Source organism: Triticum aestivum, chromosome 2D (genome assembly GCF_018294505.1).
Source record: "Triticum aestivum cultivar Chinese Spring chromosome 2D, IWGSC CS RefSeq v2.1, whole genome shotgun sequence".
NCBI lineage: Eukaryota > Viridiplantae > Streptophyta > Magnoliopsida > Poales > Poaceae > Triticum > Triticum aestivum.
In genome coordinates this window covers 14,900,034-14,918,896 of record NC_057799.1, presented here as the reverse complement: position 1 = coordinate 14,918,896, position 18,863 = coordinate 14,900,034, and the positions used below count along the sequence as shown (strand labels likewise).

Below are 18,863 nucleotides of genomic sequence, written 5' to 3'. Positions count from 1 at the left end.
ATCCCAGAAATGGATTAAACTCGTGGAAACAAAAAAAGCAAGCCGGTAAATGTTCACACACATACGCTTGACGATGGATTAACAGTTGACCAAATTGCACAAACTCTTCTCCAAGTTGGAGCGGTTGTGTTTTTGCAGCTCCTCATGTGTGGGGTGGTGATCAAGCTTTGCTACAGCCGAGTTACGTACTGTGTTGTATTTACTAGTAAGCTGTATTACACGTAATCCTGAGAAGCTCGTCCAGGTAGTCTGCGCCGAGGTCCTCCAGCTCCACGATGAACCGTGTGTCCATGGCCACGATCATATTACTCCTCCGGCATGTCGCCGCATCGTTCGCTATCTCGGCCTTGCCGCGCCTTCTTCTCTTGGAGTGGCGCCGTTTGAGCGCCAGCACGGGAGAGCCGGCCCCGGCCATGCCTGTGGCTGTGGCGCCGAGGGCACGGAGCGACTCCTCGACGCGCTCGAGCGGGAAGTTGAGCGCCGTGGCGGCGCCGCGTGACGAGAGCGCCGCCTGGTCGTAGGCCATCGCGGCTGCTTCGGCGGTGCCGAACGTGCCCAGCCACACCCGCGCGCCGCCCCGCGTCGAGTCCCGGATCTCCGCCGCGAACCGCCCCCACGGCCGCGCGCGCACGCCGATGTATGACGGCGCCGAGGCTGTTGGCTTCTCCCTTTCGGCGTCAAGCATCTCGCCGCTGCTGAAGCTCAAGTCGGATGGGAACGAGTCCAACCAGTAGGAGGTGGAGGTGGAGGAGCAGGAGGGAGTAGCGGCGCCCATGGAGTACATGGCACCGTGGTCATCATGCTGCTGCTCCATGCGTGTGGTGTGTTGGCCCGGCCGGCAGAACTGGTGGTGTGGTGTCACAGTCGGCGCGCGCTTCCTGTGGGATTTATAGCTGCGGCAAGCAGACGGGGCGCTGCCTTTCGTCCACACTGGATGCACTACCTAAGGAGGCTAGGACGATGCCACCGCTCTAATAATCACAAGTTGGGCTAACTAAACGACGGGGAACGAGAGAGACGACAGGAGGTCGGGGTCGAAGAGGGAACCTTCGGAGATGGCGCGGCGACGACGTGAACAGCTACGGGCAGCAGCCGCCTACGCCCCTACTTTTCTCCCTGACGTACGTACGCACGCCGCTCCTGTCCAAACAGAGTGCAGTCATAGACTCACAGGTAGCCAAGACTATCCTAAATCAGAAGAGACGATGATATCTCATAGGTTCATCCGGACAGTGCTACCCAACGGTGACACACACGCCATCTCCGGACAACTGTTTTCAGTTCAGGTGGCTGCATCATTATGCCGTTAGTGCTAGCTAGCTAGCTCATGATTATTCCAGAGTCAACTATTAGCACATAACTTCCGGTTTAGTTAAGCCCTAGTGTGTACACGCAACACATAAAACAAGATAAGGACCAGCTGGCATATATCCAGTGAACGTTTTTTTAGTTGCGCGATTTATGCCATTTTGTTTAATTTCTCAACTGGCGAGCTATATCTTGGTGCTGTATTTTCCTTTTCCTATTACGTGCTGAAATATATTGACTGCATTTTTCTCTTAGTTTGGACATTTCGAGCAACTGGTTGTAGCATGAATTAAATGTGATATTAGAACCAAGAGGTCTTGAGTTCAAGATCCTGCCAACATAGTATTTAAGAAGAATTATGCGGCCTACATCGATCCCACGTCTAAGGGCTAAATAAGTCTAGATATAAAGGGAATGTAGCACTATATTGCCCGCCTCTCTCCATTTATTCGGACTTTTGGAGTAACTGATAGGAGCATGAATTCAATAGTATGTACCTTTAGTTTGCTCCTTCTAAGCAAAATGAAAGCAGTGCTACTGCATTTCATAATAAAAAGATTGGCTCAAATTTTATGAAATCACAGCAAATTTTATGAACTTGTGCCAAAATATCAGGAATAGATGATGTTAGCCGGGCCGCACTGTTCCCGCATCATGTTTGATATAATATTGGCTTATATATCCTATCATGCTGAATTGGAAGGCATCTATATATGTAAAAACAGAATTTTTGGAGAGCTAGAAATGTTCCATTGAGTGCATGTGTTGACTTCCTTGTTCCTGCTCATCGGATTCTTTCTCTACGTATGCTCAACGCTCAACGTTCTTGGTCACAATAGAAGAAATTCCCCATTATATTCTTCATCTAACTCCTACAACTTTAGATGAGGAACCAAAACATTTTTCTATAACCCGATATTCTTTGACCAACAAATGCGGAAATATCGCACGAATAACCCCTTTTAGCACTCGTAGGTTTCACAGACTGCTAACTTGCACCTCTAGTCCTATTATATTGGGATCCACCCACGTCCATCACATTCAGATTTATGAACACATGAAAAAGCAAGAGGGCATGTTAGTTAAAAAGAAAAAATATGAACATATGATATTCCATGAATTTGTCTCTTCTAGTTTCTTCGTAACTATAAGACCACAAGGGTGAGGAAGTGCTTTTAAAGACAAAATGAGTGGTATCGATTTTGTAAAATAAACCTAATAAACCAATTAATGTGAACCTACTCAAAACACGCTAGGAGACTCCTTAAAGCGGAGCCTTTAAAATGGTTCGTAAAGTCCTTTAAACCCATATTTTTAAAGGAATTGAAAGCCTGCGATTTCTTAGATTTCCTAAAATTGCAGTCTTTATAATACTTTTGTCATATGGAGAACATTAGTCTGTATACTAGTCAGTGGGTTACACTTTACTTTTTATCTTCTTTTTTCATATCTTGTCCTTTCACAAACTGTAGTACGGCTCAAATTTTATGAAATCACAGCAAATTTTATGAACTTGTGCCAAAATATCAGGAATAGATGATGTTAGCCGGGCCGCACTGTTCCCGCATCATGTTTGATATAATATTGGCTTATATATCCTATCATGCTGAATTGGAAGGCATCTATATATGTAAAAACAGAATTTTTGGAGAGCTAGAAATGTTCCATTGAGTGCATGTGTTGACTTCCTTGTTCCTGCTCATCGGATTCTTTCTCTACGTATGCTCAACGCTCAACGTTCTTGGTCACAATAGAAGAAATTCCCCATTATATTCTTCATCTAACTCCTACAACTTTAGATGAGGAACCAAAACATTTTTCTATAACCCGATATTCTTTGACCAACAAATGCGGAAATATCGCACGAATAACCCCTTTTAGCACTCGTAGGTTTCACAGACTGCTAACTTGCACCTCTAGTCCTATTATATTGGGATCCACCCACGTCCATCACATTCAGATTTATGAACACATGAAAAAGCAAGAGGGCATGTTAGTTAAAAAGAAAAAATATGAACATATGATATTCCATGAATTTGTCTCTTCTAGTTTCTTCGTAACTATAAGACCACAAGGGTGAGGAAGTGCTTTTAAAGACAAAATGAGTGGTATCGATTTTGTAAAATAAACCTAATAAACCAATTAATGTGAACCTACTCAAAACACGCTAGGAGACTCCTTAAAGCGGAGCCTTTAAAATGGTTCGTAAAGTCCTTTAAACCCATATTTTTAAAGGAATTGAAAGCCTGCGATTTCTTAGATTTCCTAAAATTGCAGTCTTTATAATACTTTTGTCATATGGAGAACATTAGTCTGTATACTAGTCAGTGGGTTACACTTTACTTTTTATCTTCTTTTTTCATATCTTGTCCTTTCACAAACTGTAGTACGGCTATGATGACCCCCTGCTCGCTCCACCGACAATAAGGTGTAATAACTAGGACTGTCCTAATGAACTGAGCCTAAGTCAGATGGTTAGATTCTTCGTGGTAAAACCGATCCAGGGTTCAAGTCCTATACTTGCAATTGGTAGTCACTTTTTTTGGATTTATTTCAGTCCTTTCGGAAATATGCGTTCCGGTCGACTACAAAAGCATCTATCGCGACTTCATCAATCTCAAGATGATGTGCCGATTCAATCTTTTGAAGGTGCTCATAAGGGTAGGATGTGCGTGCATTCATAGAGATGAGTGTATGTGCATATGTATGAGCGTCTGCATTTTTACTGTGTTAAAAAAAAACTAGGACTGCCCTTAGTGTTCTAAAAACAACCTTCATTTAAGCTATATCTAGTGACATTAAATAGATGATTAGATATAGCAGTCTCAGTGCAGTATATAATAGTGTTGTAAAAACAACCTTCAATTAATGTCTTCTGTTAAAGAAATGTTATGAGATGTCAGATTAGGGTGCTTCATTTAGTATCAGGACCGGTGTCAGTTATCACCATGGTGTGCTTGGGAGAGGGAAACGAGGAGGAAGTGAGCCTGGACATGGCACGCAACCAGCATAGTATTTAACTCAGACAATTAAAGAACTCTATTATGGCATACTTTGATTGGTTATTTGTCACATTCAATTTTTTCACTCCGTCCACTCCGCACACCTTGGTTGCGCTGCTCATCATTAGGCGCCTAAGAGCATGGTTAATAGTATAGCCAGCTGCTGGCTACAAGCCAATGCCATGCCATCTACAGCCCATCTTATAGTCAACATGTACAATAGTAGATCAAATAAGTGTACTATTTTTTTATTATGTGGCCCACCTTTCATTCTCACAAAGTGCCTAGGAGCACGTGCTAGAGCTGGCTCTTCATGAAGAGCCCGCTTACCTTCTCTCTCCTCTTCTCTTTCCTCCAACTAAGCAGAAATATACTAGTTTATTTCTTATAGCCCGCTGAGTCAGCTCTATTATACTTGCTCTAATGCACCTAGACCGAGGGAGTACTATGCTCTTCCATATACTACGTTGTTTACTGTACAGCCAGTCCCATCTGTCAGACTTTGCAAAGTTTTTGATGAACGGAACACGGCATAATTTATATCATGCTGCGTTTTTCTTTTCGCCGTGCCATTTTTCGTTGGAACCTTGGCAGACAGAAGTTTGTCGAGTTCCCGACAGAATGAACTCGGCGAAGTCTTGAAACTCGGGACTAACCAGATTCTAGTAGTGTACCGTGAAAATAAACAACGACGGAGAATGAGAGAGTCGAAGGAAGCTTCGGAGATGCATGCATGGCTCGGCTGGGGTGACGTGAACAGGAGCTAGCGGCAGCCGCCTATTTTTCTCCGTGACGTACGTACGCTTGCTATATTCCAACCGCGCCGGTCCAAGTCGAGTGCAGTCACAGGGAGGCGGCCGGTAACCAAAACTACCCTGAAAAAGGAAGGATATTGTTTCTCATAGGTTCATCGGGACAGCGCTATCTAAACATCCAGCTGCCTGAAGCGACACAAGCGAGCGCGGCATATCGGGAGGGACAACCCCTTTTCAGGTGGGGTGGCTGCTGCATCATGCTTTGTTGTTTTAGATCATGATTATTCCACAGTCAAGCAGAGTAATTTGAAGTTTGTTAAGCCCTGCCTACTCTACTCTAACAGATACAATAAAATCAAGCTCATGGTTATTCTTTAGTGGTGGGCTCTTCTGTGCTGATTTGAAAGCCATATGCATGCCGGTATGCGGTCAATGCTCAACGGTTTATAGTCAGAAATCGAAGAAATTAACGCTTGTTTGTCTTGGTCGTGCTCTGCCGACACCAAGAATCAATAAAATTATGACCAACATTGTTCGACAAAACAAAATAAAAGAACCGCACTTTTAATTTAGCCTGGACAGGTTTAACGAAGTGCTAAAGGAAAAACATAGTGAATTCCACTTTTTACCTCTTAGTTATGCATTTGTGACACTAATTACCCCGTCAAATGAAAAATTGTCAAGATTACCCCTTTTAAAAGCTTTGAACCCTCATTGTTTTGATGCGTGCTATTGGGCAATGTGTAAGGTGTTGACCCGAGTTTTAAAATATCAAAAGGATGAGGAGGGATTAAACATATGGACTAGAGAAGTCTGAACATGATTGTTGACTGTGCCCTTAGATCGTTACACATTTTACCGTGCCACTCCGGTATAATATGCCGGTACTATCTAACAAAAACAACCAAAGTGCTAAACTGGGGTAAAACTGTGTTCACAGTCTTTTAAATGAAATATTTTGGTAGAAGTTCCACTAAATAGGGTAATATGTGGCACAAATGCAGAACTATATGGTAAAAAGCGGAATTCACTAAAAAAACATAACCAACTTGCACTCATAGGCCTTCTGTGTGCCTATCTTGGTACAACCTAGGTGTGCCCCCCCCCCCCCCCCCCCCCCCCACCCAGGCAGTCTTCGGATGGCTCGGGCTATCCACACTCTTCTCGACACTCCCCTTCATCTTCTATGGCCCCGTCGATCGGTACGTGCCATCCCCAACAAATCAAGGTATGACAAACATTCCCGTAGAGTGCTTCTAAAGGTGCCATTCCAATGCTAGAGTTATACTAGTTGTTGTAAGCAAACTCGGCTAATGTATTTACTAGGCCTTCTCATTGATGCTCTTCGGGGTGATTGTATGGGGGTGCTCTAGCATACATTGGGAGATGCAAGGACTACCTTGGATATTTCCACACGACTCAACAACAGCCCCTGTGAGTATATGAAATTATGATGCAATCGGTAGAAAAGGAATCTAAGGCGTTAGTAACTTTGCACTTGATCTCTCACGGACTCACCCTCTGCCTACCAACCTTCGGCAATTGAAAAACTAGGGATCGTCCCCTTAGGTCACACATGCACAGTTTTGAGTCGTTTCATAAGCTTACATATGTAAGCACCATATTTGAAGTGAGGTATCCCGATTTGAAATTTAAATTGTCCTTCGTCTCTCCAATGAAATATTTTAACTAATGACCAGCCCGTTCCAAGAATTCCGATGGCTGGTGCAGAGATTTTAGGTAATGGCATGCTCTTATCTCCCACAATTAAATTTTTGCAATGCCTTGGCCGTGGTCGGCAGCTTGGAATATGAATCTTAGAATCCCTCACATGCATGCCCTCCCAGTGAATCGAAATGGGAGGTAACCATTGCACTGAGATTTCACGAAGATATAACGAACAACTCTAGGTCTCCTTGACATAGAGCACGAAGGAAGAAAAGAAGCGGCACTGTAGCCCCCGCCATTGCTCTCCTCCTTATCCTAGATTGTGCTGCCGATTCTACCAGCCACAGAACAAATTTCCATTGCCCTCCAAAGCATCAAGGTGATGGGAAAGCTCGGCAGTGGTGAAGGACCAACAAAGGATCTGATGCAGAGTGGGACACTACCTCGCGACCGGAGCCCACCGGGTGGTCTATGGCCACCACAAGTCAAAGACAATGTGCGGCGAGAGTGTCGTCTTTGTGAAGTTCTTGAAGCAAGGATTTTAGCTTTCATCCCCAGACCTCCTCTCTAATGCCATCATGCTCTACAAGGTGGAGCTGGTCAAGTTGTATCCCGTGGCTATCTGCGCTTTAGCGTTTTCTTTACAAGATATGACCTAGTACATTACCGCGTGGTAACCAAAATGTTAGAATGTTGGTTGGAACATATCCAGAAGGGCATAGCCTTCATGATACAAAGCTAATGCAACTGCGAAATGGAATGCCAATTAGACAACTAGCCAGGTGAAAAACCTAGTTTCTAAAATTAATGCACTTAGAAAGCAAGCCGGTAAATGTTTTCACACATACGCTAGACGATGGATTGACAGTTCACCAAATTGCACAAACTCAATCTTTCCAAATTGATAGTCACTAGTAAGCCGTATTACACGTAATCATGAGAAGCTCGTCCAAGTAGTCGGCGCCGAGGTCCTCCAGCTCCACGATGAACCGCTTCTTCTTTTTCATCCCCAGGCGTGTGGCCGCATCGTTCGCTATCTCGGCCTTGCTGCGCCTTCTTCTCTTGGAGTGGCGCCGTTTGAGCGCCAGAACTGGCGAGCCAGCCACGCCTGAGTCGGTGGCGCCGAGGGCATGGAGCGACTCCTGGACGCGTTCCAGGGGGAAGTTGAGCGCCGTGGCCGCGCCGCGCGAGGAGAGCACCGCCTGGTCGTAGGCCATGGCGGCGGCCTCCGCGGTGCCAAAGGTGCCTAGCCACACACGCGCGCCGCCCCGGGTTGAGTCCCGGATCTCCGCCGCGAACCGCCCCCACGTCCGCGCGCGCACGCCGATGTACGACGGCGCAGCCGAGGCTGGTCGCTTCTTGGGCCGAGGACTCGTTCCAGCACCAATCATGTCGATGCTGCACATGTCGGATGGAAACGAGTCCCAGGACGAGGAGGAGCTACAGGAGGGATCAGCGGCGGTGCCCATGCAGCCGGCTTGGAAATGATTCCAAGAAGCTGGAGGGTTCTCCCGCCCTGCTTCAACCACCTCACCACTGCTCAAGTCGTGGGATGGAAACGAGTAGTGGAGGGATGAGATTGAGGAGCAGGAGGGATCAGTGCAGCCGGTGCAGTAGTACATATCGCCGTGGTTATCCATGTGTGTGTTGTCAGCCCGGCCGGTAGAAATGGTGGTGCGCTTCCTCACCTCTGTGGGTTAATATATATATAGAGTCAGAGAGCTGATGGAGCCTTGGGGTCTGACAAATGGTGTTGACAAATCGGAGTACCAGGACGGTGCCCCTGCCAGCATCGATCAGCTCTAAAAATGACAAGTACTCCTAGTTGGGAATGCGTACGTGGGGGAGTCGTTTTCTCTGGAAAGTGTGTGTTCGATTTGGGACTTTGTGCCTGTGCCTGAAGTGGGAGGGGGCGCTGACTGACGTAGGGCGGCTGAGTAAGCCAAACCTCGTCGGCGTCACCTCCTTTTAGCGTTGACGAAGCTCCAACGAAGGTGCTGGAATATCCCGCTAACTATTTGCACCTTATCATGATCATTGTTTACGTACATGACAGCACACTCACCCCTATGACGCATATATACACCCTACCCCTAGAAACACCACCGAGAGACATTGCAAGCTGGTCTTGAGATTGACGAAGTCGCCACATATGCCTTATAGGTGACGGACACGTCATATAACTGAAAGAATAGCACCGGTACGCCTTGAAGAAATTTAGAAAAATGCAACCACTCACACCAATTGGGACTTGAACCTGGATGAGCAGGTTCCCATCCGAGCTAAGCTCTGTTCACATGATCATTGTACCGGTGTTGCCTTCTCAATTAATATAAAGTTGGCTGCGGCTTGATGAATGAAACCCCTTTTCCTCGCAAAAAAAAGATAGAGACTCTATTTGCATATTTTTTATTTATTTTTCCTTTTCAACAAGCACACACAGATTGATATTCTATTTAGATGAAACACTACTCTACGGCTTCGGATGAAAGGCCCTGCCCCACTGGATGATGTCCCCAAAGGGCCAAGCTAACATAGCCCAATGGCCCTCAAGAGACAAAAGGTCAACCCTTGCATACGTGAGAGATGGGCTCGGGGATGGGCGGAGGCAGAGGTGACAAACTGGGTCAAGGGTTCCGGGGTCAGCCGCCATGGATTTTCGCCAATTCGCCTCGCCGCCAGCCATGGTGCTGCGAGGTGAAGGGGGACGGCCTTGCTTCTTCAAAGGTGTATTGAGAAGTTCCATTAGGCATGATCTCTTTGGTCTTTATCGGTGATGTACTGGTCGAGGGTGCAATGCCTGCAAGAATACATGTACTCTGGTTCTTCTTTCATAATGGCAAAGTCTTATTGGGTAGTGTCACGAGCCAGAGAGTTTGTGTGTCTGCAGGTTTGGTGTATCGGACCTTGTGGACTTCTGGTTTATGTCTTCTCAGATTTGTTCATATGTATCTGGTGAGATTGTTTTAGTGTTTTCTATCACTTTTACTGGCGGGGTCCATTTTGACTTCGGAGTTGTGCTCTGGTGTTCTATTAAAGATTTTCTGGTCCGACGACATGTACTTTTTGGGGTATCCCCGTCCCAAGTAGGTACACCGCTCATAGCTTCCTGTCATGTTCGATGGGCGACTCAAGAGGGTTACTGAAACCTATGAAGGTAGTCGAGCTCGTGCTAGTGTACAAGTGGCGGTATAGGTGCTTCAGTCTGACTACAATCTCTTTACTAAAGCTTTGGCACTATTTCATTTTGCATATTGATACCATGGAGAAGACGATTCTGAGAAATTTCACTGAATTCTTAGTTATAATACTTATTTAGTAATTTCTTGGATCAATGATGCGAAACATTGCAAGTGTAAATTTCAAAATTTAATAAAGTTATAGCTCATTTAAAAAAGGGTCAAGCTGTCACCCTCGCATGGCCAGATAATCAGCCACGAGGATTATGTTGTGCAAGACAAGGCACGAGAATAATACATGCATTTTAATTCAAAATAGGTTTTCCAAGAAATATCCATGCAGAACTTGCGGTGGGTCAAGCACAAAGGATCGAGGTTCACCGTGCCAATGATAGACGTGAAGTCAACAAACTTGCTAGATTTTTCGTGTATCTTAGAGCATCTCCAATAGGTTCCCTGTAATAGAGCTCCAAAAGGTGGTTGGATCAAATTATACAACATCTAAAAGTGGTTTTTTTACAACACCAAGAAGCTTCAACTCCAATAGATAACCTAAAATAAAAGTAAAAATGGCAGAGACACCACAATTTTGTTGTCTTCAAATCCATATGTACACCAATACCTGAACTAAACATTGACCAAAATCATCACAAAAAATAAATAACATCATATCAAATTAACCATCGAAGCCACATATTAATTTGAAATGCAAACCATAGCCACATAGTGCATCATATCAAACATAGTTCATCATCAAAGCAAACAAAAGTGCACATGAATATGAAAGTAGTTTGTGGTTCTTCCTTGCGGAGCATCAAGAAAACCATCATCACCCAAGTCAAGATTGTCCACATCATATGTTCCTCATCTTCTTGGGTGAGAGACAAAATGTTCATTCCCAACATGTTTTTAGTTCAAAAATGTATCATGGTCAACACACACACAATCTAATATTAGCACATATGCACCTCATCATTGCATTGATCTCAATTTCACAAAAAAAAACTAATGAAAAATAAAGGGAATTTTATTTACCTCTCTGACAAAAAGTTGCGGATTGATACGTCTCCAACGTATTTTATGACATATCCGTGCTATATTTTTATGACTTTTGTATGGTTTTGGTGCACTTTTATATTATTTTTATGAACTAACTCATTAATCTAGTGCCCAGTGTCAGTTCTTGTTTCTTGCATGTTTTTTCGCAAAAAACTATATCAAGCTAAATCCAACCGCGGTAAAAATTTACGAGGACTTTTATGGAATATATGTGATTTTTGGGGAAAACAATATATGCAATATGGTGCCCAAGGGCTCCACAAGGCAGGCATGCACTCGCTACTCCCTTGGGCGAGTCCCCCCTGCCTCGTGGGCACATCGTAGGTCGGTTGGCGCCCTTATTTCACCGCAACAAAGCTAATTTCCGAAAGAAAAATCCACTAAAAATTGCAGCCCAATCGGAGTTACGGATCTCCGGCTATTAAAGAAACGGTGAAAGGACATAAAACAGTCGCGAGAAATAGAAGACAACAGAGAGATACAATCTAGGGGAGAGCTCCCTCTCTCCACGGAGGGCCAAGGAAGAAGAAGAAGGAGGGGGCCCTTCCCCCTCTCCTCTGGTGGCGCCGGGACACTACCAGGGACATCTTTTCAATGACCATCAACACCAATTTCTCCACCGTTCTCATGGTGTTGTGTGAGTAGTTCATCTCGAGGCTGAGGATATGTACTAGTAGCTATGTGTTCGATTTCTCTCTCGTGTTATTGATTTGGCACGACCTTGATATAACATGAGCTTTGTTAATATAGTTGGATCATATGAAGTTCTTCCCCTCTATCTTTGTTGTGATGAGTTGAGTCTTGCTCTTTGAAGTTTCGTATGTTGGATTGAATAAGTTGGATTTGAGACCACTTGATGTATGTCTTGCTTGTGGATAACCGTGGTGAAAATGTGGTAATCTATTAGATCACTTGATATATGTCTTGGTAATCAACTTGCGGGTTCCCGTAGTGACATTGGGGTAATCTAGGCATAAAGGTGGATATACGTTTAGCTTACTTTTTCCGATAGGAACTTTGGAGTGATTCTCTATCGCACGTTGAGGGATTATTATGTGATTCAGTTATGATAGTACCGTTGAGAGATGCACTAGTGAAAATATGAATCCTAGGCCATGTTTCTAAGCATTGATATACCGTTTTTCTCTTTGTTTGCTACTTGATACCTTCCTTTTTTTTATTATTATTTTAGATTACAAAAACATATACCTATTATCCATACTACACGTGTATCACTATCTCTTCGCCAAACTAGTGCACCTATACAATTTACCATTGTATTGGGTGTCTTGGGGACATAGAGATTTCTTGTATTTGATTGTAGTATTGTTTGAGAGAGACCATCTTCATCCTACCCCTCCCACCGACGGCTAATCCTTAGGTCATCCTTTTGATGGAAATTTGTTGTTGTCCTACAAAACTCTAATGCTTGGAGGCCCAACAAAGTCTACAAGAACAAAGTTGCGTAGTAGACATCACAGACGCAGGCGGCGGGCATCGACGACTCGTTTTCCTCGACCGTAGGTGGTGGGGGAGGCACAAAAACTGCAGGAGCCGCCGGTGATGGAGCAGCGGCAGCAAAAGACAAAGCACGGGGCATGCCGACGATGTACTTGGTCTTCTTCGTCCGGGACGAAACCGCTGATCCTTCGCGCGTGGGCCTCCTGCGGCCACAGTCGGCTTCTTCCGCGCCGATGGCTCCTTCCCCGCCTTCCCGACGGCGAGGGTGGTCTGTGGTGGCACAAAGCAGCCACGTCGAGTAGGGGGCATGGAGGCGGCAGTGGGAGATGGCGACGCGACCATGGAGAGGTGGGTCAAAGCGGCGTCAGTGCCTGCTGGGTCAGAGGATTCGTCCATGGGAACTTTTGACGCGGCGGTGAGAGACTCGCGCTCGACCAAATTTGTTTTACTCTAAGGGCCCGGGTGTTGCAAATTTGCAACACTTGGTGCTGTTTTCGAAGGATATTGTAAATTTGGAGAATTTTTTTAGAGATAGGCACCTATTGAATCACTTTTTTGCCCCCTGGTGATGTAAAAGGCGGCTCGACCCTATTATAGGGCACCTCTTGGAGATGCACTGATAACTGTTGTTCTTCACCGGTTGGTTGTGCGCGGTTCGACGTGCCTCCGGGATTTTCCTCAAACACAAACCCAGACTGTGGTAGTCACATGAGTAATGCTATACATCTATGAGATACGTTTTAGGAAGGAATTTACAAGCTGAGGTGAGGTCTATGGTGACTTCTCCCGTCCGTAGGTTTGGCATTTTCAGTAGTCACTTGCCCAATATAGTCATGATAGAATTCTTTGTTTAACACTGTCAAAAACTTTTATTCCCTATTTGACATTGAAAAATTATTATTTTTCCCTATCTAACACAGCCTTTAAATTTTATTCTCAATACCAATTGCACAACTAGTACTAGTACTTTACTGAGGTCGCTCTCACTCCAGCTATACATTTATAGCCACAAAACAACTATACCATCGCGTGGATTAACTAAAACTAAAGACCTCCTGAAAATTAGACGGCGTACGAGAGGACGAGGTCGAGGAGAGCCTGAGAAGCTTCGGGGATGGCTGGGGGTGATCTAGACAGCCACCGCCGGCAGCGGCAGCCCCCTACTTTTCGCTCTGACAACAAACTCGCTGTTTCCCGGCGCCCCATTGCCGTCACCGCTGGCCAAAACCACCCTGGAGAAAACAAATGATGCTCCCAGGTTCACCCGGACAATGCTATCCTTAATCAAGACTTTCTCAGGTGCAGAGTACCAGGCTACGCTGCTGATGGATTATTAATTCCGGCTGTTACATTAATTACTTTGGAATTTATGAAGCCCCAAGTGCAGTCACATCAAGGATAAACTAAAATCAAGGACTCCGGTCTAGCCCCAAGTGCAAAATTTCACCCTACGTATTATGGGCTTATATATCCTACTTCCTCAACTGGAAGGCATCTACGTCAAACAAGTAACTTTTGGTAAGATATAAAAGTTCGGTTGACCGCACATATTGACTTCCTTGTTCTTGCTCCATGAATTCTCTCTCTAGGTATAGTCAATCTAAATGTTCTTGGTCAAAAGGAGAAGAAACTCCCCCCTTCTTTGTCTTGGTCGTGCTCCTTTGACATGAAGAACCAAAATAAATTGCAACCCAATACTGTTTGACCAACAAACTAAAAAATACGGCATGGATCTCCCCCTTATGGCTTTATACCATATAGGTCTAATTGTCTGCTAAAGAAAAAGATGAACTTGAACCCCTAGCCGTATTAGGCTCTTCCCACATCCATCGTCTACATACTATAAAGCAATTTACAATGTGACAAATTTGCAGTGCTAGGTTTATGTATACATGGACAAACAAAGATGACATGGCAATTAATGTCAACAACATAAATTTGCTATTCCAAGAATCTCCTCGTCACATTGTATCGTTTTGGTTGTTTTCGTTTTATCCTTTATATCTAAAGCAGGGTTGAAGCCTTTTTCGGTTCATACCTACAAAACCACAAGAATTCTGACGGACGTCATCGTTATTTTTTATGGTGGCGTGAACTTATCACCCACATTTCACTTATTGAAATGGCTTGACCATGGCTAGAGGCTAGAGCTGGTACACATGGAATTAGGTGAATGCATTCCCTCCGTCAAATTGAAACATGAGGAACTGTTGCATCGAATCGGACGAAGATATGACCTAGAACTCTAGGTCTCATCACCATAGAACTATAAGGAAAAACAAGAGGCACCCTAGTCCCTTGACATTGATCTCCTCCCGCTCCCATACCCCCCTAGTTTTGAAGAGCCCCCGAGGGCGTCTAAGGCTTTCGTCCTGTTGCCATCCTATCCCTGCTCCCGTTCCCCTTGGTGCCCCGGAGGTAGCCATCAATAAGCCCACACGTCTGCCAGTGAGGGTGGAAACAAGGTTCCGACTGCTCTACAAATCAAGTGGAGGGTTTCCAAACGGCAGTGGTGTCTAATCGGCAAAGGCCTCGGTGGGTCTCGCCAGTCTCTTTAGTCAATCGAGTGATGAGGCGATGATGGGAGTGGGTCTTCATGCATGGGCTGCCTTGTCATCCCTTAGCGTTGCATATAAAGGTTGGGGATCTCTCTCCTCCTCTAGCTCAACTCATCGACGGATCTAGCCACCAATGGTCGTCGGTCATCGAATATGTGGCCGCTTGGTGGTCCAAGATTGAGATCAAGAGAAATCTATGGTCGTCTTGGTGCTCTCCTCTCTAGAAGCACAATCGAGGTCGCTTTTCCTTACCCCTCGGGTGAAAACCTATTATTCGTCCCCGATTGGGTGACATTGGCGTGTGGCATCGTGTTGTCCCTCTAGAGGCGCAATTTGGGGAAAGGTGGAAAGTAGTTGTGTGGTTTTAATTAAGTGTCTAACTTTGGTATCCGAATCGAGGTTCGACAACTCCTGCATGCTTTATTGTTTTCTTTTTTTCCCTCACCTTTGTGCATGCTCATGTGTGTCGGTAGGTTGGTGTCCTCGATTCTTAGGTAGAGGTGATAGGGTTCCCCTTCTGGGGATAGCAACATGGCAGACATGATGAGTACCTAGGCCAATGAAGTAGTAGTGGGGCTCTCTGTCGATGCGTATCACCTTGGTTCAACCTCTCTGCATTGTATTCTTCATCGATCTCTTCCTTTAGCTTATGCCTTTTGGTATGTTTGTCCGTAGGCACCGGTAGTGTACCTGACAATGTGTGACTGTCGTGTCACGGTTGTTCTACCGCAGGACCACGAGGCATGTGTCCCTCCTAGTTCTTGGGTGGGCACTTACCTTGATCTAGACCCGGTCATATCCTAGGTCGAGCTTTACCCTAAGTTCTCAAAACCGAGCCTGGCCCATCCCAAAAAATACAAGTAATGTCAATTTTGTATTAAAATGATTAGTCCAACTTTTGTTTGCAGAATATATAGATATATTATTGTGCCTATGTTTTTATCATAAAATCCTAGTTTTAGGTGTTTGGTCATTTATCGAGCTTTCGGGTTCACATTGTGAGCCAAAAACCGGTGCATGGGCCTAGCCGAACAACTGGCTTGAAGGCCACCCAGGCCTGCTTCAAGCCTAGACGAGGGGTTGACGAGGGAAAATATGGTGTGGTGTCTTCTCAATTCGCCAAAGCAGTATCGGTGGGATCAACCTCGAAGTTTTCTGAGAACCCACAGGAGTTTTGTGCAACGGTTGTGCCACACTCAAGAAACAAATGCGCCCACCTAGGGGCCAGGCTAGGTGATTACCCTCGCTAGACTGCCGCTAGTCTTTACAACTGTCCCGGATTACCGTAACCACATTCAGTGGCCCGAGGCTTTTGTTTTTTAAGACACAACGGTTGCGCTCGAGCCAGATGGAGCGAATGGTGCATAAGATACCATAGTTGACAGCGCTACAGTGATCCGGCTGCACGAGATCATTGGACGTGAGCTACCAGGAAAGGACCAACCTCGAAGTTGGTTGGTTGCTCCATTGTAATCATATTTGTTTCTTCTATGATGCTCAATCGAGCATGGAGAGTGTCATCATCTTCAAAATGCACTTTTCTTTTAGTTTGTTTGCTTGGTTTGTGCAAAAGTGTGGATTTGTTGCACTACAGTACCACTGTACTCTCTATCTACATTATTCAGTTTGCGTCAAGATTCATGCTATCCTTGTATAGAAATTTTTCTTTTTTATTTCTTTCAAACAAGAGAATATTTGACTTTGAAACTTTGTAGGTCATATATACACAAGTGTCACTCATTCTATAAAGTTTTTTCCTTTTTTGATGAAAGATAAATTTGTCAATTTCAAATGAGTTCTGTCATTTTTATGAATTTATGTTGCGGCAAAAAATCAGAAAAATATTTCTGCACATAGTAGTACTTGTATGATGTTGGTCTACAAAATTCTGAATTCCATTGTTTTTTATTGATTTTGAAGAAACAAAAAAGAGAAGTTTGCTTGCATGAACTTTGATGAAAAATGTCCCAAAAAAATACTTGGAGAAAAATGAACGGCGAGGATAGAGGGTACACTGGTACGGGGTACAACAAGAAGTTTTCCTTTGTGCAATGTGCATTAATTTGTTCGTTTATCATCTTTGTATCTTTCGGCTTTTGGGGATATATGAATTTCGTTTATGTTAACACTGTAGTTAATGGCAAATTTTAACATGCTCCCTGTTCCCCCCTCTTTTTACATGTGAGATAAGAAGATAAGAGTTAATTAGATCACTAATTAATAAGATCAACGACTCATATTTATTATATACTCTTATCTCTCGTGTGAAAAGAGGAGGTAAGAGGGAGCATGCATGTTAAAACTGTACTAATTAATTAGTCACCAAACTGCACAAAACCCAGGTACCCCCATTCGGAGTAGCTATGTTTTGGCAGCTCCTCACAGGGGCCTCTCAAAACTGTTGCATTGCTACTTTACTAGTAAGCTGTATTACAAGTAATCCTGAGAAGCTCGTCCAGGTAGTCTGCGCCGAGGTCCTCCAGCTCCACGATGAACTTCTTCTGCTTGACTATGCCCTTGCTCCTCCTCATGCATGTCGCCGCGTCGTTCGCTATCTCGGCCTTGTTGCGCCTCCTTCTCTTGGAGTGGCGCCGTTTGAGCGCCAGCACGGGCGAGCCGGCCATGCTCGCGCCTGTGGCGCCGAGAGCGCGGAGCGAGTCCTGGACGCGCTCGAGGGGGAAGTTGAGCGCCGTGGCCACGCCCCGTGAGGACAGCGCTGCCTGGTCGTAGGCCATCGCGGCTGCCTCCGCCGTGGCGAAGGTGCCCAGCCACACCCGTGCGCCTCCCCGAGAGGAGTCCCGGATCTCCGCCGCGAACCGCCCCCATGGCCGCGCCCGCACGCCGATGTACGACGGCGCTGCGGAGTTCTTGGGCCGAGGACCAATCGTCTCGCCGCTGCTCATGTCGGACGGGAACGACTCCAAGGAGGAGGAGGAGGAGGAGGTGGTGGTGGAGGTGGAGGTAGAGCAGGAGAGACCAGCGACGGCGCCCATGCTGCCGGTGTACATGTCGACGTGGATGTCCATGTGTGTGTAGTCAGCCCGACCGGTGGAAATGATGTTGTGTTGCGCTCCCTCTGCTGTGGGTGGGTTAATATAGAGCTGAGCAAGAGCGTTGGGTTTCACAAATACTCAGGAGACCTTGGACGGTGCCAGTGCCACCATCGACCAGCTCTAAAAATGTCAAGTTGGGGCTAATAGTGAGTGAGGTGGGGGTTGTTTTCACCGGAAAGTGACTTCCTTGATTTTGGGGTGAGAGGGCCTACGTAGGGCGGCTGGATAATACAGACATCGTGTGCTTCACCAATCATCGATCCCTCTATGTTTATGTTTATATAGGTGCTGAAATATCCTGGCTAAGTTGCTGGACGAGCACACTGGCCGGCTGAATCCAGCCTCGATTCCGACAGACTTGCATGCATTATTTTTTCATCAAACAACATTATGGAGGATTTAGTTTGAGGTCCCTCTCAGACCAGCCATAAACAAACATATATATGGCTAAAAGGCCTTGAGAAGCTATAGTAACCATCCAGTTTCTCCTTGATTCGCACAGCTTAACTTAACCAAGACCTCCTCAAAAACAAACCTGACGGAGTACGATCGGTCTTGGTCATGGAGACGACGAGGAGAACCGGAGAAGCTTCGGAGATGCCCCCCCCCCCCCCCCCCCCTACTTGCTGGACGAGCACACTGGCCGGCTGAATCCAGCCTCGATTCCGACAGACTTGCATGCATTATTTTTTCATCAAACAACATTATGGAGGATTTAGTTTGAGGTCCCTCTCAGACCAGCCATAAACAAACATATATATGGCTAAAAGGCCTTGAGAAGCTATAGTAACCATCCAGTTTCTCCTTGATTCGCACAGCT

General features: G+C 45.4%; 3 protein-coding genes across 3 annotated transcripts; all 3 read right to left on the bottom strand.

Moving 5' to 3' along the window:
- Positions 1-202: 202 nt before the first annotated feature.
- On the bottom strand, positions 203-775 carry LOC123048301 (ethylene-responsive transcription factor 15-like). The gene has a single exon (XM_044471430.1). The coding sequence runs from the start codon at positions 773-775 to the stop codon at positions 203-205; it is 573 nt and encodes a 190-aa protein (XP_044327365.1).
- A 6,869-nt stretch (positions 776-7,644) lies between these two features.
- LOC123048300 (ethylene-response factor C3-like) lies at positions 7,645-8,373 on the bottom strand. Its single transcript, XM_044471429.1, has one exon. It carries the CDS (start codon positions 8,371-8,373, stop codon positions 7,645-7,647), a length of 729 nt encoding a protein of 242 aa, XP_044327364.1.
- A 9,034-nt stretch (positions 8,374-17,407) lies between these two features.
- On the bottom strand, positions 17,408-17,983 carry LOC123048299 (ethylene-responsive transcription factor 15-like). Its single transcript, XM_044471428.1, has one exon. It carries the CDS (start codon positions 17,981-17,983, stop codon positions 17,408-17,410), a length of 576 nt encoding a protein of 191 aa, XP_044327363.1.
- Positions 17,984-18,863: the final 880 nt, after the last annotated feature.

Excerpts from the sequence above, each read along its gene's own strand:
- LOC123048301 (XM_044471430.1), bottom strand. The coding sequence starts at position 775 with ATGGGCGCCGCTACTCCCTCCTGCTCCTCCACCTCCACCTCCTACTGG.
- LOC123048300 (XM_044471429.1), bottom strand. The coding sequence starts at position 8,373 with ATGGATAACCACGGCGATATGTACTACTGCACCGGCTGCACTGATCCC.
- LOC123048299 (XM_044471428.1), bottom strand. The coding sequence starts at position 17,983 with ATGGGCGCCGTCGCTGGTCTCTCCTGCTCTACCTCCACCTCCACCACC.